At 36.9% G+C, this 24147-nt stretch overlaps 1 protein-coding gene across 1 annotated transcript in view; it reads left to right on the forward strand.

The window, feature by feature from the left end:
- The window catches only part of PCCA (propionyl-CoA carboxylase subunit alpha), a 354456-nt gene that overhangs the window by 101739 nt on the left and 228570 nt on the right, over nt 1-24147 (forward strand). Inside the window, exon 8 of the mRNA XM_060128689.1 lies at nt 8652-8688. Coding sequence (XP_059984672.1) covers nt 8652-8688 — 37 coding nt within the window. The remainder of the gene's footprint in view (nt 1-8651; nt 8689-24147) is intronic.

Genomic DNA, 24147 nt, shown 5'->3' on the forward strand with positions numbered 1-24147 from the left:
GCACGTCACTCCCTTAATTAAGTTACATTATATGGCAAAGGTGATGGAATATCACTGCGTTCACTTACGTTAATAGGGCAGAGTAATTGAGTGTCACTCCTGTGATTATGTTTTATTATAAAAGACTCCATTTTAGGAGACTAGAGAACAGATTCTAGGTGCTGGCTTGATGAAGGGAACAGCCATATTGAGGAAACCCACATGGCAGTGAACTGCAGACAGCTTCTGAGGATCTAAGTAAAGATGATCTCTATTCAAGAGCCAGCAAAACGGTGGGACCCTCAGTCATACAGCCTCAAGGAAATAAATTCTGCCAGTCACCTGAATGAACTTGGATTTGTCCCCATTTGAGCCTCCAAATGCAAATGCAGTCTGGCCCATACCTTGATTGCAGCCTTGAAAGGCCCTGAGCAGAGTATGGCAAGTTTTTTCTTTATTAGGCTGTCAACTATTGGGTTTTAGTCCTTCTTTACATTCTCGTTTTAGAGAGTTTGGGTAGTGGTTTTATGAACCTTGGTCTATTCAGCCCTAATACTTCTGCCGGTATAATTGTTTTTTTTTTTTTTTTCCTGAGCAAGAAATCTGGCCTTCTTGAGATCGTCAGTTTGGGCTTGATTTAGTCACAAGGGTAGTGATGAGTCAGAGTCCAGATTAATTCTGTCTTGATGATTAGTAGCAGAGTCCTCAGGAGTTCAAGGACAAGGTCATTAGGAGAGCATTTGATCTGGAAATTCTATTTGCATTGTAGATTCTTTCTTATGAAGTCAGTGTGTATAGTGTCTCATAGGAGGAAGGAATGTTCCTTGAATAAAGGTTCAAAGGTGACAGTTGGGGGCTGGGACATGGGAAATGTGAGGAATATTAGAGATAACCATTATCTGAGTAATTTGTTGACGCTAAGCGAGAGCTTCTGTAATGATGGAAGGATTTAAGTTTGATAGTGTACTGCCAGTATCAATAAGTAATAATTAGTGAAATTTCTCCTTTTGAGTTGATCACTGAAATGGGTACTTGATTCGCTTTTGGAACGTAGCCTGTTATATTTTTTTCCCTCATTTTCTTGGCTAATACAGAACAACTGTTTACTCATTGTTACTTCTGGTTGTAAAATCTGCAGATGTCTTTATCAAAAGACTGATATTAATTTCTGGAGCGGGAGCATCTAATTTTATCTGTAAGGCCATTAGTTTATTCTGCACCTAGTAATGCAGAACACTAGGTGTTTGAGAGTTTGCTTCCCTGTTTTTCCCTAAGGTGCGCCTCTCAGATGAATCATTCATACCAAAAGCTTATGAAAGAGTCTGTTATAATTCTAAACTATCCGTGGTGAAATTATGCCATCTAGAAAGATAAGAACATGAATTTGAGTTACAGATTTAATACATTTGAGGAGTAGTCTGACTTACAGCACAGGCAGCCTGAGACAAACCTGTTTACGAAAGTCTTGCAGTGGCTTACCAAATAATGGTTGGCCATCTCTAACTGCAGACCTGACAGTGTGCAGTGCCTTGGTGGTTTAGGATTTGGAGGGGAGATCTCTTCCAGGCCCAGACTCCCATGGACAAACAAGACAGGGGAAAGTTTTCAAGGTTTTGATATGGGTTTCAAGGCAAATTTTGTCCTATTTGGATACCCTTGAAACCTTCTGAAGTCACTGGCTCCTGGACACATGAACATGAACTTATAGGTCCTATGCTTGTCTTCTTCCATATGAACTTTGTCTTATGGACTCAGAACAAAAAATGTTGAGGGGGCTTCCCTGGTGGCGCAGTGGTTGAGAGTCCACCTGCCGATGCAGGGGACGTGGGTTCATGCCCTGGTCCGAGAAGATCCCACATACTGCGGAGCGGCTAGGCCCATGAGCCATAGCCGCTGAGCCTGCGCATCCGGAGCCTGTGCTCTGCAACCGGAGAGGCCACAGCAGTGAGAGGCCCGCGTACTGCCAAAAAAAAACAAAAACAAAAAAACAAAAAACAAAAAAAAATGTTGAGGATTTTTTGAAGCTCTCCCCAATGTGAGATTTTTCTCACCATTGTGGTTGGGGAGACCCCTGAGCGCGGGGGGCTCAGTGGGCATCAGAGGAGCACTGCAGTTTTTGAAGCTAGGATCTTGAACTGTGGCTTTTAGTAGATCTTGAACTGATTCCAGTGGAACCTCCAAGATTGCTTCAAGGTGATGGTATCCTTTACTGTAGTAGGTAGTTGGTTTTGCTTGATCAACAGGTTTTTTTGGTTGTCTTTTCAGGGAGGCTGCATTTGACAATCTGCATTTGAATTTCCAACCTCCGTTAATTTGGAAAATAGGGAAAAGTAGAAAGTTGAAGAAAATAAATCCACTCTCTTGTCAGTGTTGTCTCCTTGTATGCCTTAGGTGATTTTTTAAGATCCTGTTACACTCTCAAATGATGATAGACTCTCATTACCGTGTTAACTTAAGTATGGTATACAGTTCCTAACACCTCTTGTCTGAATTAATTTGTTAAACCACAACTGAACCTGCAGGATATAGTTTTCAGATAAGCATTTAAAAATGATTGTAAGGAATGCCCCTTTGTTTTTCAGACAAATGTTAATACTAGTTTTATTTCTAGTTTGCTTTTAATTATTTCTGATATAAGAGACTGTACATTTTTTTTTCTGTTAAATTTGGTTACTGTAGAATCCTTGTGTAGTAATTCCACATTCATTTGGAACTTCACTACTTTTTACATTTTGTAGTTTAGATTTGTTAGGTAAAAGATTGCTTTTGGTGGTATCTATGCAGATAGAGGTTTGCTGATGCAGATAAAAGTGTAAATTTTTGGAATACCTTGTCATTTTAGCAACTGCATTAAGCAATACTTTTGCATTGGAAGACTATATGTGCTAATTATAGATAATTCCATCTTTTAAAAATCCATACTTTTTTTTTTCTCCCATTGATCTGTGGTATTTTTCAAGCAATTCTTTTTCTTGGCAACTATAGTCTACTTTTTTTCCTCCAAGTACTTGAGTAAATTAATGTGGTTTCAGTTATATTTCTCCTTAAAACATTTGTTCCTTTTCCATTTGATTATTTTGAATGTTATTTGGACGTTATATGGAGATGGTTTCCCACATTCTTTTAAAACATTGTGTGTAGTACTTAAGGAGTCTTCTGGAACGGTTTCCTTTTGTCTTGTTCTTGAGTCACCCTTTTCATTAGAGAGAAACTAATGTTGTTTTAAAGTGTCATTTAAAGTAGTCAAGTATTCAAGTAGTCATCTGGTATGAGTATTTGCCTTTCATTTTCTTCAGTATCTTATTAACTTGATCTCAGGAACTTGAGAGCAGAATGAATGAAGAGTGTTCATCTGAAGCTGTTGGAAGACAGGGTTGGAATCCCAGCCCACTTGTTTAGCGAAAAATAACAAGCCGCAGACGCTGATTTCAAAGAGCTTCAAGTCCCCTTAGGGAGACCTACAGATAGACAGGCAATTTAATACATTTTAATAATGTGAAGCTCAGAGTATGTTGGGCCCATGTAGGAGGGGCACCTAACCTAGTTTAAGGGCGTCGTGGCAGAACTTCCAATGGAAGGATATTTAAGTGATAACCTGAAGTCTGAGTAGTAGTGAGTTAGCTAAAAAGTGAGGGGAATTGATGGAGATGCAGCATTATGGTCAGTGAAAATATCTTGTGAAAGCTTGGAGCTGGGAGACCATGAGAACTTTAGCAAACTGCAGGTATGAAAGTGTGAGGGGTTGTAGTTAGACAGGGCTGGAGAGAGAATTAGGATCCAGATATGTATGACTTTGAATGCTATGCACCTGGACGTGGAGGTTATTTTTGTGCCTTTGGGAGCTTCTGAATGGTTTCATGCAGAAGAGTTATTTAACATGATAAAAATTGTGGAATTAGAAAACTTACTTTGATTGTGATGTGGAAAATGGATTGGAGCAGTGCAAAACTTGAGGTTGGTAGACAAATTAGAATGCTCTTCCTTTAACCCAGACAAGAAATGTTAGGGGGCCTAAAATAAGGTATTAGGATGGAGCAAAGTAGATGGTATAGGGAGACACTGGAAGTTGAATCTGTAAGATTTTGTGATGTTACATGTCAGGTGTGAAGCAGAGGGAGGAATCAACAAAGATTAAATTGCTGCATTTGGTTCTAATACCTACCAGTTTACCAGGAAATTTATTAGACTTCTCTGAGTTTCTCGTGTTCTGTTTATAAACTATAAATTACGCAGTGTAGGTTTATAAATTATGTTTATAAATTTTATAAATTATACAGTGTAGGTTTAAAGTAGTAATTGTTTTTATCACCTAATTAGCCAGATTTTAAACACTGCACTTTTGCTTTAGCAGAAAGAGCCAAATAATAACAACAAAAAACTAGTGTGAAGGGAATCATTTAAAAAACCAAAAAATCAGAAAGCTGTGTCCTAGTAATTAAAAAGTACAATATTAGACATCAGTATCCTTTTCCCCTGCTAAGCTGAGAATAACTTTCCTGATGATGCTTCAAAGGCTTTATATTTTTGAAAAAGGGTTCAGTTATGTTTATTACGCTGTTTTACAATAAGAGAAACGTGTACTAAATTTTAGATTTGAAAATATCAATAAATTAAAAGAGTCTTCTGTTTGACCTGGAATTATCTGGAAAATAGAATCAGCTGGAACCTATCTTCTGAACCCAGGATTGTTGAAAGTTTTGCTTTACTTTGTATATGAATGCAGAATAGTTTGAGGATGCTTTTTGTGTACAGATAGAGCTTTTACCCATAGTGTCTTTTTTTTTGTTTTGATGTGGGCCATTTTTAAAGCCTTTATTGAATTTGTTACAGTATTGCTTCTGTTTTATGTTTTGGTTTTTTGGCCACTGAGGCATGCATGTGGGATCTTAGCTTCCAACCAGGGATTGAGCCTGCACCCCCTGCACTGGAAGGCAAAGTCTTAACCACTGGACCGCCAGGGAAGCCCCATGCCCATTGTGTCTTGAAGCAATGATGTTTTTGTTTTCTTCAGAAACAGTCACTGATTTGTTCAGAACCAGCTGAGGAAAGTAAACTAAGTAGCTTCCCATACTGATGAGTAGCAGGACTCTCATCCAGTGAGTACAGAATTCAGGGTTGGTAAGTAGGCTGTATGTAGCAAGTGAGAAGGGAGAGGTGTGGCCTGAATTGTGAGTGGTGGAGCCAGTATTGGACACTACTGTCACTGTAGAAATAAATTGGGTGTTTAACATCAGGGAGGACTACTTGAATTTGCCCGTCTTTGTTATAGATTTTACTTCCCTTCCCTGCTCAAGAAGAACCCTGCTTACCAGCTGTAAAGAGTACTCGGATCATCTGATCCAGTGAAGGGCACTGGAGGTACAGGTGCACATTTTTGCAGTATTGCAGTGCCAGTATTAGTTCTGTATCATACAGGTTCAGAGAATGAGTGATGACCACAGGATAGGACAACCAAGGGCAGGCAGGAAAGGAACAAACTTGATAGTTGGGGGTGCGGGCTGCCCATTTTATCACATATTGCCAACCTTAACTGAGTGCTTACTATTTGCCAGACTCTGTTTTAGTGTGTTTCAGCTGTTACTAATTTCATCTTCTTAATAACCCTATGAGATATTATGTCCATCTTACAGATGAGGAAACCTAATTCCATAGAGGCATACTGGTAGGTAATGCGTTCACTGTCACTGAGCCAGCATTGGAGCCCATGCCTTTGGGCTCCAGTATCTATGCTCTTAGCTGCTGGACTTTGCTGTCTCACAGGTGGGTGCTACAGACCATTAACAGATAAATTGGACCTGCAGAAAAAGCATCCAAGTTTTTTAGCTCCTTTTTACATTGTTGTGATCTACTTATTTGGTTATAGCAGCATCACCTACCTCTCCCATCATACTCTCTATAAAACAGAATTTTTTACTGTTTTATTCTTCAGTTGGATGATAGAGCTCACTTAATGTAAGCTGTGCTGAAATAGAGGAGTAGAAGAAATGGTTACTGGTTCTGTTGGCTTCTTTCCTCTTTCTCCATTTCTTGAACTGCTGCTGTTTTAGAATTATATAGCTTAATACTGTCCCGCAACCCTTTCCTCGTCAGATGATTGTTGGTCTTTTTCTTGTTGGTTCAATTTTTTTTTTTTTTACTACAAAAATTTTTTCTACCTATAGCCCTACAGGGAAGTTACACTGTGGGATGTGTCAGTGCCGTTGAATTTGAAGCTATTGGGCTGGCCAAAAAGTTCGTTTGGGTTTTTCTGTAACATCGCGCGGCAAAACCCGAACGAACTCTTTGGCCAGCCCCAACACATAGGACCTTTTTATCTCTTTAAAAGTAGTTTTGTATATGTGCTGAAAGAACATATTGGAGGTAGGTGTACTTAATAGTTTATTGTTGAAACTGATAATAGAGATTTTTAATGTCTAGTACATAATATATGCTCAATTAAATATTTTGGGATGAATGAATGATAAGTGAAAAATTAATTTTAAAGACAGTTTGATTTTACTTGGAAGGTCATTTAGTAGAATTTGCTTTTCATAGTAAGAAAACTTAAGCATACTGATTAGTTAAAACACAAGATTGTTTTGTGGCAGTTTATCGAAGTGTTGGATTTGTAGCAGCTAAAGAATTTTTAGAAGTTTTGCTTTGTGTAAACATGTATCTCTCTGTACACAGTCCATCCATAATATGTATATATAAATACGTATTACAATATTACTAATGAACTAACATTGCCTGTTAGTTTTTTCAAGGTAATGAACCTTTTAGATAGCAGTGTTTTTTCTCTCTGAATATCTTTTGCAAATATACTATTACACGTTTGAAAGAAAAGACATGTTAAAAGTTTCCTTCTAGTCTTCTTATAATCCAGTCTCCATGAGCCAGCACTCTTCCTGTATTTTGTTCGCGAGGCACTAATTGTCGGCATTTGGCAGGTTTAACACTTCCTGACAGAGAGGCTATTAAGGGGAAGTATTCTCCAATAACTGTCACTGGCTTGAACAAAGAACCTTCAAACTCAATGTGTGGAAACCACTAACATTATTAAATGACCCTTTTCATGGATTTTTATCCCTTTAAGCTAAAATTTGGAGAATGTAAGGTCAGTGAAAACAGCAAGGTGTAATAAAGCAGTAAACCTTGATTTTTTGTGGGGGTAGAATGGAAAGTATAGATTTATCTCTGACTTGAAAACAATTGTTATTTGGAAAATCTCATTAGCAGATGTGACTGCTTGGAGTTAAAAACAAAAAAGACTTAAAACTGATGTTGCTTTCAGGACTGCTTTGAACTTAACAAGCACCTATTTGTGGAGCAGACTGGCTAATGAAAGGAAATTAAATTTTTCTGACAACTTCCCCTGCCAACCTCCTTATTCAGGGGATGTTATTAGGTACTGAAGACTTTTAAGGAAGATTTTTTTTTTTTATTAGACATGAATGAAGCAGTTATAAACATCCCCCGCCCTCCCATTTTGGGGGAGGATGCTGACATGGTTACTCTACATTTTTGAAGTATTAGCTTAAAAGCTTAAAAAATACCAACCTTTACTTTGATATTTTAAAGTTATTTTCTAAAAATTCAGGCATTCTTACCAGCTGATGGTTTCAAAACATTACTGTCATTCCCTGTAATAGTTCAGTGTATGTCACTGAATTATTTAAAAAGTTAAATTTACTAGGATTTACTTGGACTTAAAATCTTTTCAGCTTTCTCTTTACTGTTATCTGGGGGAAATGTCCTGTGTTGGACGTGTTAGGTGAGAATTAATGATCAATGAAATGGTTTAGATTCAAGGGAAGTTTTGGTCCATTCAGTAGCATTGGTTGATATTTAGCAGTAAGTAATCCTTACATTCATAAACTTTTACCTTGTGCTGTTTTATTTATTTTTATTTTTAAAATTTTTATTGAAGTAGAGTTGATTTACAGTGTTACCTTGTACTGTTTTAGAATGCCTTTTCTTTCCTTGGCTTTTTGGAAGTTTTCCCCCCACTAGATGGTTCATTGAATTTCAGGTTTTAATTTACGTTAACAAGATGTAACTGGTAAAGATAAAATATGTACCCCCCAAAAAAATGAAATAAAAAAGAAAAAGTAATGGAGATCACTAAAGGAATTTTTTGAGGGGAACAATTGGCAATTCCTATAGATACTAGAAATTTACTTTTTTGTTTCTGGAAAATCTGTTGATCTCCTCCCAAACAATAGAGAATCAACTCCCCCTGCTGACAGAATCAAGGAAAACATGACATATAAATATCAGAGACAGAAACAAGCTGGCTGTGGACAAGCTTTAATGGTTTCAATACTGAACCAAGATTTATGGTTCAGTGGTTCAATACTGAACCAAGATTTATGGTTCAGTATTGATTGTAAACATCTAAATTCTGCCGTTAAATTCCAGCAACTGCACCAAATCACTTGGCAATTCTGGTAGTGCTTCCTGCCAGCTCATTTCAAACTGCTTTGAGTTTCTTAATATAATAAGGATGAGGTAGAATTTACATTCCACTTATGGTATTAATTTTACATTTCTCTGAATAAAAAGAGTTAGAAGGTTGTAAAATTGAACATTAAATGAATCGGAGGAGGCAGTAGTGCAATATATGACTGCCCTAAAGACATTGTGCAATGGTTGATGGGATTAATGTTGGGTCTCATTTCCTGCTTTTACAGGATGCAGATGAAGCTGTCAGAATTGCAAGGGAAATTGGTAAGTTCTTAAATTAACTTTGGTAGGATTTCTATGTCTTTTAGCAGATATGGTTGAGTAAACATGTAATACGTAATTCCCAAAGAGCAAATAATAGTTTAATAGTTTCAGGTTTCTGATTACTTGTTCCTCTGGAAGAATTTATCAGCGGAATTACCATATTCTATTATTAAAAGGAACTTTAAAGAGTAATTTGACCTTAATTATAGTTCCTTTGTAAGAGAAAATCACTGGCTAATTAAGGAATTGTCTTAATAGTTCTTGAGATTGGATGTAATGTAAATTTATATATATGTAGTTGAATGCAACTTACTAAAGGACGTACGTGATTAACATGAAGATTTCGTATTTGACAAGGCTCTTCAAGTTTTTACCTTTTCCTAAGAATTTAAATATCAACTTAAAAATCTTGTTAGGAAAGAGAAAATAGGATGTGAGAACAGAATATTCTAAATTGGAGTAAAAGGTAAACTGAAGGACGTTTTAATGACTGTTTTACTTGCCTGTTGTATGTATAATTATACTGGGGCAGTGCTCCCTGACTTTTTATTTTCAAAAATATTCCTGGCACTCTTGACATTGTATTTTCAATACCTGTTAATTAAGAAAATGCATGGGCATACTGTTATCATAGATTAGTAATGCTATTAAGTAATTTTACAGTTTTATTAATCAGCTCATATTTGTTTACATTTGACAAAAATTTGTGGGTAGATGAGAGAAATTAGACAATGCTTGGTAGTTAGGAAATCACAGCATCTTAGCATTCCTGCACTGATGGGGCCAAGCTTTTCAGCATCCCACATTAACATTTCTTTAGTCCTGTTTTCTCTGATTATTTAGAATTATTTTATTCATTTGGAGAGCATTTACTTTGGCTGATTTGACTGATATAGGTCCTGGACTTAAGACCAAGCCCTAGAAAATCTTATTTTATCTGACTATAACATCTCTTCATTAATCATTTCTTCAGGCTTCAAAAAGCATCAAAAAGCATCTCAGTACTTCTCAGGAAGATTTGCTAGATTCTGAATATAGGTTGGACTACATGGAACTGATTTGTGGTTTATGTCTTTAAGAAAATCAAAAGCTTCTCTCTCTGGTTTGAAATCACTACATTCCTCATAGCCTAAGAGGCTATAACATGTCTGCTGGCTTTTGAGGAGACTTTCCTAAAATAATTTTATTCTGTTGTGTACTTGTAAATGTCAAAAGTCATCTTTCTAGTTCTAGTTTAGATATTACTATCATCTGTATAACAGGACATAATAATGCTGTTATCACAATAGTATCTACATAAAAAGAACAGAATATTTGGAGGAATTTAGAGAAATAAAAAGGGGTTAGGAGAAAATCTTGAATTCTATTGGTGTGTCACAATTTTAATTATGAATCTTCAGCTCTTGAGAATTCCCTTTGTATAAGTGGCAGGTTGCTTTGCTTGCTCTTTTTTTGTTTTCCACTTTAAGGAAAAAAAAAATTGTGACCTTTAAAATAACCAGTGAATCATGGTGGGACTCTGACCAGTTCTCATCACCTGGCTTTTTCCTCCCTTACTATTTTAGTGCTGTACTTAACCACCCTCAACCCCCTTCAGTTTTTTACTTACTGAGTTTATCTAACTCAATTGAAGGCTCTTTTCTTTATATTTGGGCACATCCGTTATGGTCCTTCTTCTTTCCTGTCTTTCCTCTAGTTCTTCCCCAGTTGCTCCTTCTCATTCGTGAAATGAATGATCGCAATCATGGCTATTAAGTATAAGAGTGCTAGTGTTTTGCTTATGCTGAAAGAAAGGGAAGCCATAAAATTTGAGGCGAAGTAAAACATAATAAAGAACCAAAAGGCTTTCAAAAGCCTTATAAAGCTTTTGAAATTTCCCTGAAACCCCCTCTGAATCACTACCGAAACCTCCCATAAAACCTTTTCCCTCAAGTGCCAGCTTCTAAAATAAGTTAAATTACATATTATTAAAGTTTCTTGGTTTTCTGTATTGTTTGGTTGATTCATCAGTTTTCTACTAATTTTATTGAGATATATCACATTTTAACTACATTATGATTTTGATGACTTCTTGTGAGTTTGTCTGAGAGTTGAATTGAACATTGATTCCCTGGGAAAATATGTTCCCAGTTCTAAACAACTGAATTATAATCAACCTTTGAACCTATCCATTTGTAGGTTGCGGATGGTCCATTTGTCATGCCTATTCACAGATTTCTCTGTTTTACTTCTTTCTGTGTTACATGGTGAAAATGAAATTGATTGTCTTTTCTGTGGTTCCCTTCTCTCTCTCATCTGTACTTCTTTTCTGGAAACAGGGATCTGGGCTACCTAAGGAGGAAACTACCGGGTTGAGCATTGATGAATTAGGTGCCTTTTGCATAATAGTAGCTCTTGTTTATGGAGCATTTTTTCCATGTAGCAGGCACTTTGTGAATGTTATTTCTAATGCTAATTCTTGGGTTAATTATTTTCATTTACATTTAAGAAACTAAGGATTAGAAATGGTAAGTAATTTGCTCAAGGTCACAGAGCTACTGACTGGTGGGCTCCTTTAAATTTAGGGTCATTTAGCTCCAAAGAGCATGGGTTTTTCAATATACTTTGGAAAACTAATGGTATTAGAGGTTGAGAGCTAAAATTTGAGTTACCACTTTGTGTAAAATAGTATAAGATACTTAATCATGTTATATGTGGAATTTAAGAATCAGACAGCCCCTTATCATTGACAGGGTGAGAGACAGTTAAGACTTAATATGTTACTTCTATGTACTTGTTTTTTGGGCTTCCTTGTCTCCCTCATTCTCACTCCTGATTTTTTCCTTTTGACCTCTCTTAAGTTTAAAGATACAGGGCTATTGATCCCCAGTTTATCTTTAACCCCAGAGATAGGCAACAGCAATCAGTAAGCTTGATTTGCATTAAAGTTTGAGCTTTTTACTGGATCAAAGGTCCTTAATACAATCAAGCCAAAATTGATTCTTAAAAGGAAAAGAATTTGTAAATCTAAACCCTGTTCTTTAACAACTTCCAGATTACTCTGATTGTTTTCTTTTCTTCTGCCTGTCTTCCTTACAGTCACAAATCGTACCCAATTTAAGAAAAATTTTTTTGATCCTCAGATCCACCATACTCCAAACCTGCTTCTCCCACGGTTTCTACATCTCGGTAGATGTCACTCCATTCACTCAGTGGCTAAAGCTAAAATCCAAGATCTATCCTGGTTCCTTTTCCCCTGTCATCCTATTGTCAGTCTATCAATAGATACTGTCAAGTCTTCATTCAAAATCTCCCATATTCACTACTCACTATCTTGACTACCAACACTCTCCTCCAAACTACCATTGTTCTTGCAGGGACTATAATAGTTTTCCTACTTCTTTTCTTAAACACTTCAAAGCCATTCTTCACATAGCAGTCAGTGTGATATTTTAAAACTAAATAATACGGACACACCCCATCTCATCCCACCCAGTTGATCCCAGCTTTAAACCCGTTAATGACTTTCCATTGCACTTAGATAAAATTAAAATTCCTTACTGTGACTACAAGCCCCAAATGATTTGACACCTGCCTTTCTCTCCAATCTCATTTTATACTACTCCCTTCCTTGCCTACCATACTTCAGTCACACTGGCTTTGTTTTTTAAAATTTATTTATTTTTGGCTGCTTTGGGTTTTTGTTGCTGCGCATGGACTTTCTCTAGTTGTGGTGAGCGGGGGCTACTCTTCGTGGCTTCTCTTGTTGCGAAGCACAGGCTCTAGGCGCACGAGCTTCAGTAGTTGTGGCTCGCGGGCTCTAGAGCGCAGGCTCAGTAGTTGTGGCGCATGGGCTTAGTTGCTCCGCGGCATGTGGGATCTTCCGGCACCAGGGCTCGAACCCGTGTCCCCTGCATTGGTAGGCGGATTCTTAACCACTGCGTCACCAGGGAAGTCCCTAAACTGGCTCTCTTGATTACATCAAACTTCAGGGCCTTAGAATAAGATTTTTTGGGGTGGGGTGGGAAGCCTGGAATACTCTTGCTGATATCTTCACATAGATGGCTCCTTGTAGCCTTTCATATCTTGGCTTAAATGTCATGTCTTCAAGAGAAGACACTCTAACATTACCACTCAGTAATTCTGTTTTATAACTATATTCCAAATCTCTGCAAAGTACTCATGCCTTTTGGATATTTTTCTTGTTTTTTAACTTTTTCCTCAATGTGTTATTTTGAAAATTTTAAATCATACAACATTTTGAAAGACTTTTACAATGTATACCTATATACCCAACACCAACACTCCACTATTAATCTTTTGCTAGGTTTGCTTTATCACTTATCTATCCATTGGTTAATCCATTTTAATTTTGGTGCATTTCAAAGTACATTGCAAATATCAGGATGCATCCCACTATATACTTCAACATAGATGTCTTTAACTTAATTCAGTATTTGTATACAATTTGATTATCTTGAGGCAAAATTTATATACAGTAACATGAACAGGTCTAAAGTGTGTATTTGCTGATTTTGATGTATGCATACCCACCCTGTGTAACCCAAAACCCCACTAAGACATTGGATATTACTGTCACCCCAGAAAGTTCCCTCATACTCCTTCCATGTCAGTATCACCCCCTCAGATTTAGAGACAACCTGTTCTAAATTTTTGTACTAATTATTTGATTTTTAAAAATTGAGATAAAATTTAAATAGTATAAAATTTGGTCTCTCGAAGTGTACAATTCAGTGTTTTTTAGTATATGCACAGGATTAATGAACCATCACCACAGGCTAATTCCAGAACATTTTCATTACCCCTAAAAGAATCTATCCATTAATATTCACTCCTTATTTCCTGGCCCCTGACAATCACCAATTTACTTTCTGTTTCTATGGATTTACCTATTGTGGATATTTCATATAAATGGAATCATAAAACATGTGATCTTTTGTATCTTTTATGTTTTCAAAGTTCATCCATGTTTTACTATATATCAATACTTCATTCCTTTTATGACCAAATAATATTCCATAGTGTGTTTATACCACATTTTGTTTATCCATTCACCTGTGGATGGACATTGGGTTGTTTCCAGCTATTGACTGTTGTAGATAGTGCTGCTGTGAATATGCATATACATGTATATGTTTGCATACCTGTTTTTAATTATTTTGGTATGTACCTAGTTGTGGAATTGCTGGTTTCGATGGTAAATCTATGTTTAACTTTTTTTTTTCATATGTTTAACTTTTTGAGGAACCTCCAAACTGTTTTCCACAGTGGCTGAATCATTTTACATTCCTACTAGCAATGTATGAGGTTTCCAATTTCTTCACATCCTTGCCAATACTTGTTACTTTCTTTTTTTTCTTTTTTTTTTAAAAAAATATTATGGCCATCCTAGTATGTGTGAAATGGTATCTCACTGTGCCAGACATTGGCAGAATGGATAAAAAACATGATCCAACTCTTTGCTGTCTATGAGAAACTCACTTTAGATCCAGAGACAGAAATACATTAAAAGCGAAAGGATGGAAAAAGATATCCCATGCAAATCGTAGTCAAAGGAGAGCTGGGGTGGCTATACTAATATCAGACAAAACAGACTTAAACTAAAGCCTAAAACTGTCATAAGAGACAAAGACATTATACATTGATTATTTTAAACATATTGACTATTATAAACATCTATGCACCAAACTGCAGAGATGCAAAATATATGAGGTTAAACATTGACAGAATTGAAAGGAGAAATAGATTGTTCTACAATAATAGTTGGGGACTTCAGTAGTACAGTTTAAATACTGGGTAGGATATCTACAGAGAAGATCAGTAAGGAAGTAGAGATCTTAACACTTTAAACCAATGAGACCTTACTGATATATATATATAGAACACTCTACCCAACAATAGAATACATATTTTTCTCAAGTAATTCTCTGTTAAAAGGAAGAGTGAATGATTGAGTTATGAAGGATATTTAAAGGAAAGGAGAAAATAGTATCAAACTAGAACAGTATCTCATAAAGTATGTTCCTTGTCCAGCAATATTCCTGGGACTTAGTTTGATGTGGAAGTATCCGCCTGCCCCTTTTATTGAATTATCTTGATGGGTTGCTCTTCTCTTAAAATAGTGTGGGGCTCCCTCCATTAAGTAAATTCTGTCTTTGCAAATGTTTGCTTTATGTTCATCTGGTTACTGTTTTATAGTAAAATTGACCATGGGTTAGTTTCCTTTGTATTTCTTGTACTTAAGACAATGATCATCGCATAGTATATATTCAGCAAATGGTTATTCAGTGAATGAACCAAAATAGAAACTTATATATAAGTATGGAAATGAAGTAAGTGGTCATACATTTTAAAGGTTTTTTTTTTCATAGTGTTCATAGATCATGATTTGACAATAATTTTCTCACTGTTTTTCCTTAATCTCCAGTTTTGTAATGGAGATGCCTGGGAAATAGGAATATTAAGTAAACCATGATAAACTCTCAGCAAATAGATAACTAAAAAAAAAAAATCTAGGGCTTCCCTGGTGGCGCAGTGGTTGAGAGTCCGCCTGCCGATGCAGGGGACGGACATGGGTTCATGCCCTGGTCCGGGAAGATCCCACGTGCCGCGGAGCGGCTGGGCCCGTGAGCTGTGGCCACTGAACCTGTGCGTCCGGAGCCTGTGCTCCTCAACGGGAGAGGCCACAACAGTGAGAGGCCCGCGTACCGCAAAAAAAAAAAAAAAATCTACAATTATTTAAGTAAATTTAGTATGTGGTTGTTAATGACTATAGCTCATCAATTCATATAGGCTGTCCTTGGATTCACTAGGCAGGACTAAAGGAAGTTTTTAGGGATCTAAGATTTAAATGTATGAGAGTCTTTTCCTGAACCTTATTGCCTTCACACTAAGTGTAGACGTGATATCTTCACATTCTTTGCAAGTTATGCTCTCCCATATGCCTTGGCCTCTGACTCTGATAAGTGTATAGGAATTGCTTTGTCTCTTCTTCTCTGCCCTGGCTATTTTTTTCCTTGTCCTTTGCCTCTTCTTCTCATCTTCCTTTTGGCATGGTATAACGTTAAAAAAAGGTTGCTCTTGCTCTTTTTTTTTTTTTTTTTTTTGGTATAAAAGAACAAATTTTTCATGCTAAAGATGGATAGAAATACTTAGCTAAGCCCTGAAATCTTTTATTTCTTTTATTTATTTCATGCTGCTTAGAAAACTTTTCACATGTAGTGTATGACTTTGTGGTTAAAGATATATTGAGGAAGCCTTTGAAAAGATATTACAATTTATACCTTTTTCATAATCTTATGTAACATTAATTCATTTTCCAATTTGGTCCTCAGTAGAAGACACATTTACTATCCATCTATCTATTTATTTATGAGATTTATTAAGAAATGCCTAAGGTTGAAGAAAATGGTGTTAAAGTATTCTTTGTAAAATTCATTAAAGAATGAGGTTTTTATTTTGCAGTTTTCCTATTATTGAAGTAATGCATGCAGTCATTTAAGGTTAGAATGATAGTCCCTGGGAGTTGGGAACGTGTATTCCACGTCCCTTCTTTCTTTCCCATTGTCACTTGGGTACTTACATTTTCTTTTATTACTCCAGTATATGCATTTTGGGTTTAAGCATGATTTCACAAGTTCTCTCTCTGTATTTTACCATGTCATATTTGTTTCCACTGCCTCCCTCTCTTTGTTTTATTGTAGTTCATTCTTGCATGCCTTTTCTTTTTTCTGTTACTCTATTGCAAAAGGCTCTGCGTAGTGTTCGGACACTAATGTGAAGACATTAAGACTGGTTTTTGTTTGGAAACTTTCTGTCTGTGAACCCACTCTGCTCTAATCTATACACTGGCGTGTGCTTAATTTCTGATCCCTGGATCAGAGTTAGGGATCTAGTATTTTTTATTTGCCCGAATAGAGGGAAATAGGTAGACCAGATCAGTTTTTCCCAAAAAAATGTAATTGCCTTTCTTTGCCATATTAAAACAAAATACTGTTATGTATTGGTTTACTTTCTTATAACACAGCTTGATTATATCTTTATGTGTATAATGTTAGTTCATTCTTATTTAAACTCAGTGTATTTATATAGTTATTTATGTATTTATGTGTGCATGGCTATCTTAGGAAAGGCAAAATATCCTGTGTCCACTTCACCCTTTTTCATTTTCCAGTGGTAAAAACTCAGTGATAATAAATATCACCTACACATACCTTTGTTAGAGGTTGTGTATATCTGTGGTAGTAGTAGATACGAATAATTCATAGTTGGACTGCAACACATATATGTTTACATTCTAGCTACGGGATAATTATGGACCGCAGATAGATACAAATATGCATCACCTCAGTCTGAAGTGTGCTAAACCAAAGTTATACCAAAACTAAATTGATAATGATAAAACTAAACGAACTATATAACTAATTTGTAATTAAAAGACAACAGTAAAAAGTGGAAAATTATGACCAAATAAACACAACATGGGAAATGCATTGATGATGGAATTTATTTTCCCAAATTGCTTGGAACTATCTCTTTGTATTCACAATAGGAACTTTTCAGCGTAGCCAAGTGTTGCATGACAGCCAAATTGCCCAGTAGATTGTGAATTACATTTCCTCGGAAAACTTAGTAATGTGCTAATTTTTATTTGAGTCTATGCAATTGTCATTAGTTTATCAGAGTTCCAGTATTTCATATTTTTATTGCCCTTCGCATGTGACCTTAAACAACAAAAATTTACATTTTCTTTATCCTACATGTTTACTTCCCATTGGTAAGATTGTGGGGTGGGGAGGAGTTCTGTGCCATCTGAAACGGCCTGGATCACAGAGGCAGGAAGTAGAGGGGTCTCGATTTTGATCAGCAGTGAGGCTTTCTCTGTGGCTCAGCATTCACTATTATATTGCGTTATGTGGTTTTTCCATTTGCATATCACTGTCAGCATTTCCTAAATCTTGAATTCATCAGCTTTTCTCCATTTATCCTACTGTTGTCTTTGTTTAAGCTAGTGTCATCTCTTGCCTAGATCACTGTAACAGCCTTCCAAATGTGCTCCTCTGCCACAGATTGGATACCTGTCTTAGAAGCAGACTCTGGAATTTTATTGGGGAGTATTTTTGGGACCAACACATGTGAGGGAGTGAAAGAAACTGGATTGAAGGAGAAGTTGAATTGAGTTGAGATGCAGACTCAACAAAGGCCTTAGCTAATCCTAGAGAGAATTCTGGTTTACCAACCAGAATACTGGTTGGTCTTTTATAGTTGTCTCAAGTTGGGCATATCTTGGTTGTTTCTAGGTTTTGGCAATTATGAATAGAGGTGCTATAAACATTTGTGCACAAGTTTTTGTGTGGACATAAATTTTCAACTCAGTTGGGTAAGTATCTAGGACTACAACTGCTGGGTCACGTGGTAAGACTATATTTAGCTTTAGGTAGGATCACTTCTCATTCCCACCATCCGAGAGTAAGTTTCCTGTTGCTCTGCACCTTTGATAGCATTCGGTGTTGTCAGTATTTTGGATATTAGCCATTCTAATAGGTGTGTAGTAGTATCTCATTGTTGTTTCAATTTGGATTTCCCTGATGACATAGGATGTTGAAGATCTTTTCATATGCTTATTTGAGTTTTAAGAGCTCTGTATATTTTAGATATAAATTCTCTATCAGATATGTTTTACAGATATTTTCTCTTAGGCTGTGACTTGGGTCTGCATTCTCTTAAGAGTGTTTTTGCAGAGCAGAAGTGTTTAATTTTAATAAAGTCCAATTTATCAATGTTTTTCTTTCATGGATTGTACTTTTGGTGTTGTTTGTAAAAACTTATCGCCAAACCAAAGGTCACCTAGATTTTCTCTTATTTATTTTCTAGACATTTTATTGTTTAGCATTGTATAGTTGGGTCTACAATCCGCTTTGAGTTAACTTTTGTGAAATGTATAAGGACTGTGTCTAGATTCATTTTTTTGCCTGTGGATGTCCAGTTGTTCTAGTACCATTTGTTGAAGAGACTGTCCTTTCTCCATTGAGCTGCTTTTGCTTTCTTGTCAAGGATCAGTTGACTGTATTTGTGTGGGTTTATTTCCAGGCTTTTTATGCTATTCCACTGATTAATTTGTCTGTTCTTTTACCAATATCATGGTGATTTTATTACTTAGCTTTATAGTAAGTCTTGAAGTTGGGTAATGTCAGTCTTTCATGTTTGTTACCCTCTTTTAATATTGTGTTGGCCATTATGGGTCTCTTGCTTTTCTATATAAATGTTAAAGTCTTTTTGTTGATATACACAAAATAACGTGCTGGGATTTTGGTTGGGATTGCATTGAATCTATAGATCAGTTTGGGGAGAATTGGTATCTCAACAATATTGAGTCTTCCTATCCATGCACATGGAATCTTTCTCCATTTATTTAGGTCTTCCTTAATTTCATTTATCAGCGTTTTGTAGTTTTCCACATATAGATACTGTACATATTTTGTTAGATTTATGCCTAAGTATTTTATTTTGAAGGGGGCTAATGTAAACGGTATGGTGTTTTTATTTTTATTTTGTATTATTTTTTTTTTTGCGGTATGAGGGCCTCTCACTATTGGGGCCTCTCCCGCTGCGGAGCACAGGCTCCGGACGCGCAGGCCCAGCGGCCACGGCTCACGGGCCCAGCCGCTACGTGGCACGCAGGATCCTCCTGGACCGGGGCATGAACCCGTGTCCCCTGTATCAGTAGGCGGACTCCCAACCACTGTGCCACCAGGGAAGCCCGGTATGTTGTTTTTAACTTCAAGTTTTAATTGCTGGTATTTGGGAATGCAGTCAACTTTTGTACGTTAACCTTGTGTCCTGCAACTTGGCTATAATCACAATAGTTTTAGAAGATTTGTTTTGGTGGTGGTCGTTGTTGATTCTTTGAGATTTTCTTCATAGACGGTTTTATTTCCTGCTAATGAAGTTGTATTTCTTTCTTCCCAATTTGTTTACCTTTTTCTTGTCTTATTGCATAAGGTAGGTCCTGTAGTAAGATACTGAATAGGAGTGGTAAGAAAGGACATCCTTACCTTGTTCCTGATCTTAGGGAGAAAGCATCTAGATTCTCACCATTAAGTATGAGGTTAGCTGTAGACATTTTGTAGATGTTCTTTATGAAGTCTAAGAAGTTTCCTTCTATTCCTAGCTTGCTGAACTCAATACTGTTGGATTTTGTGAAATGCCTTTTCTGCATCTGCTGATATGGTCATATAGTTTTTCTTCTTTAACCTATTGATGAGGTAGATTAACTGGTTTTTGAACGTGGAACTAGCCTTGCATACCTGGCATAAATCCCATTTGGTCATGGTATAATTCTTTCTGTACACTGTTGCATTTTTCTTTTCAGTCATTTTATTTTTAAACCTGGAAATTCCATTTTTAATTTCTAAATATTTTCTGTTTCTCTCCTCATCATGATCTTTTTCCTTTAACTCCGTTCCCATGCTTACAGTGTTTGTAATGACTGTAATTTGTAATAGGATTGTAATAGCTGTTTTAAGGTTCTTCATTTCTGGGTTTGTTTCTGTTGACTATTTTCCTTCTGTGTGGATCACATTTTGCCTCCAAACATGTCTCTTAATTTTTTATTGGATTGTAGACATTGTGAATGTTAAATATTGTATTTGGATTTTCTTATTTCTATTTAAAAGATGTTCAAGTTTATTTTGTTTGATAGATAAGTTAATTGATGTTCAGATTGATACCTTTTAGACTTTTTTTTAAAGCTTTCTTAGGGCAAGTCTAACATACCTTTTTTGTGGTATTCTGATTCAACAAGTATATGTTAGGCTATCTCTCTTTACCTTCTACACTTCCTATCTGTGAGTTCATAATTTCTATTTCATTATACATCTGTGGTTCTTACATGTATGGCTTATTCATCCATGTAAACCCTTAGCGTTTTAGGCAGGAGAGAGAGGTGATCCTATATTTATTTATTTTATTTATATATATATATATATTTTTTTATTTATTTATTAAAGAAATTTTGCTGACCTCTTTGTAGTTTGATGGGACCAATTGTACTGGTAGGGGGCTCTGTTAGGAGGCTACTACAGGAGTCCTATGAAGAGATTTGGTAGTTTGTATTAAGTACAGTGATAATGGAGATAAAATTGGAGAAATTGGACTTGTTAAAAATAAAGACTTCATAAGAGTTGCATACCATCCAGCGGTTGTACTCCTAGACATATGCTCCAGGAACCTCTTGCCCAGTATTCCAAGCAATGCCTACAAAAATATTCATGGGAGCATTGCGTGTATAGATCTGAATGTTCACTCACAGTAGAATGATTAATGCTTCAGTATGCTTATACCGTGAAATATTTCACATCAGTAAAAATAAATGATTTGCAACTACTGAAATTAATTAGTATATTTACTTGGTGATTATTATTTTTCATGTTATTCTTCAGGCACTCTTTTAGCTACTGGAGAAGCAATACTGAGGAAGGCAAAAAAACTGTATCTTCATTTTTTAAACTCATTTTACTTCAAACAATGTAGAAATTAGTTAAAGCAAGAATCATTAATGTTTATTATTACTGTTGGTTGAAATATTGAGTATAGGATAGTCACAGTTTCCAAGTTTCCAGTCTACAGATCATTTGTTAATTGCAAATGGAAAATGTTATTTCATGAGGAAATTTAATGGACACCATCTTATCAAGTAATCAAACCTAATTTTATGAGGAAAAGGACAAATGGACTTCTTTTTTTCCTTTGCTTTCTTGTGTAATTTAAGACTGAGGGTATAGCATTAGCTGTAGAGTATTAAATTTTTTAAAAAATTCTGACTCTAATAATGAGAAAACAATCAGGTAAATTCAAATTGTGGACCACTCTATACAAAAACCACCTTGGATTTTTCAAAAATTCCCCTCCCCCAACCCGAAAAGGTAAGTGAACTGTTTTACATTAAAGGAGAGTAAAGGAATATAACAAATATTAATATAATGCATAATACTTGTATTTATAATTTTCATCTGGGGATTTCCTTCCTGTCTGTCTTAGGCTTTTTCCCCCCTGATTTTTTGGTTTTCTTTTCTGACGTTCCATTATCAGAGCCTGTTCTGCCCATCTAGAGGACTGTTTTACTCTCTGAAACAACTTTCATTTCCTTTTACTTTGAACCTTTTCTTTAGGGAAATAAAGACCTTATATAAGTGTTTCCTAATTTTTTTTTAAATTAATTAATTAATTTATTTTTGGCTGCGCTGGGTCTTTGTTGCTGTGCGCGGGCTTTTCTCCAGTTGCGGCGAGTGGGGGCTACTCTTCATTGTGCTGCGCGGGCTTCTCATTGCGGTGGCTTCTCTTGTTGTGGAGCACAGGCTCTAGGCGCGCGGGCTTCAGTAGTTGTGGCATTCAGGCTCAGTAGTTATGGCTCGCAGGCTCTAGAGTGCAGGCTCAGTAGTTGTGGCGCACGGGCTTAGTTGCTCTGCGGCATGTAGGATCCTCCCGGACCAGGTCTCAAACCCGTCTCCCCTGCACTGGCAGGTGGATTCTTAACCACTGTGCCACCAGGGAAGTCCCCTAATTGTTTTTAAAAGAAGACCAAAAAAAAAAAAAATCACAACTTCTGTTTGATCCTTGAGAGATTTCTGGTTAGTGCCACCAAATTAGGAATTAGGACATTTCCCAAGAAATATTTCACTTTTTCCTTCTTTTTACTTTTCCTTCTCCATCAGTCATTATAGTCTATGAAATTTTTATTCAAGAAACTGTAGGTGAAAAAACTACCTAAGATTATTATATGACTCATGATTTTTATATCATTAAGATGTCATTTCATCACCCTTTAAGCTATCAGTTTATGCCACCCTGTATAGGAGCAGGTTTTGCTTGAAGGGGGTTGGGTGGGGGGGGGATTATGTAGTGTGTGTCTTGTATAGCTCAACATGGTGCTATTAGTTGGTCAAGAAAAATTGTTTCTTTAGGCTTGGAATCCATAACTGTCACTAAATGGGAAAGCACCTAAGCTCCTAGAGGCTTCCTTTATTCCCCTGTCATCCATATCCTAACTATCAATACATCATGCTGACTCTACCTCTGAAACAACCTTCAAGTCTCTGTCTTTCTCTCTCTTTCTCTGTATCTACAGCCAAGTCCAGGTTACAGCTCGCTCTCTGCTGGACCACCACAAAGCTTCCTAATCAGTCTCCTTTCTCCCATCTTTGCCCTTTTTCTTTCTTTCTTTCTTTCTTTTTTTTTTTTTGCAGTACGCGGGCCTCTCACCACTGCGGCCTCTCCCGCCGCGGAGCACAGGCTCCGGACGCGCAGGCCCAGCGGCTATGGCCCACGGGCCCAGCCGCTCCGCGGCATGCGGGATCCTCCCAGACCAGGGCACAAACCCGCGTCCCCTGCATAGGCAGGCGGACTCTCAACCACTATGCCACCAGGGAAACCCTATTCGCCCTTTTTCAATTCATACCTTGCAGAGCAGCCAAAGTGATCTTAAAAAACTAGGACTACATTAGGTCAATGTCCTCTCCTATATAACCTTTCCAACTTGTTCCTTCTGTCAGGAATATTCTGCCGTCATTGATTTTTCAGAGGACTTGCTCTAGCTTGTCAATTTAAGTCTCAGTTTAAATATCAGTTTTCTCAGAGAAGCCGTTTCTGGGAAAAGTAACATTAATCATTCTGAATCACATCCCTCTGTTGTCTTTATTGTAGCAACTATCACCACTTAATGTGTTTCACACACACACAAACACTTAGGTGCATGTATATTTACATATAGTTCTCTACTAGATACCAAATATAGTAAGTGCCACAAGAGCAGATAATTTTCTGAATTGTTCATCTTTGTATCCCCTGGAGCCAAATCTGTGTTTGGCACAAAGTATTTATTCAATGAATATTTTTGAGTTGATGAATGAGAATTTGATGGTAGAGTTCGAAAGAGGATTGCTGCTTATGATAGAAAGTAAGACATACTGATTGCTGGGAGGAAAGGAAACCAGAGAAGTTATCTTGTCCTGCAGTTAAACCTGCCCTTCCTTGAAGGTTGAGTACAGAAAAGTAGGAATAGAAACCTTTTAGTACTTTGGTACTAAGTTTCTGTTTTGTTTTTTTTTTTTTTTTTGCGGTACACGGGCCTCTCACTGCTGTGGCCTCTCCCGTTGCGGAGCACAGGGTCCGGATGCGCAGGCCCAGCGGCCATGGCTCATGGGCCCAGCCGCTCCGCGGCATGCGGGATCCTCCCGGACCAGGGCACGAACCTGTGTCCCCTGCATCAGCAGGCGGACTCCCAACCACTGCACCACCAGGGAAGCCCTAAGTTTCTGTTAAAAAAAAAAAAAAATTTAACATTTTTCTCACATAGTACTTAGTAGATATCTTTTTGGAAGCATCATGCAGAATGGAAATAAGGAATGGAGACTTTGTGCATGTTGGAGTTGGGGTGTTAGAAAGAGTGGGGCATGTATCTCT

The sequence above is a fragment of the Lagenorhynchus albirostris genome, chromosome 18, assembly GCF_949774975.1.
Source record: "Lagenorhynchus albirostris chromosome 18, mLagAlb1.1, whole genome shotgun sequence".
Lineage (NCBI taxonomy): Eukaryota > Metazoa > Chordata > Mammalia > Artiodactyla > Delphinidae > Lagenorhynchus > Lagenorhynchus albirostris.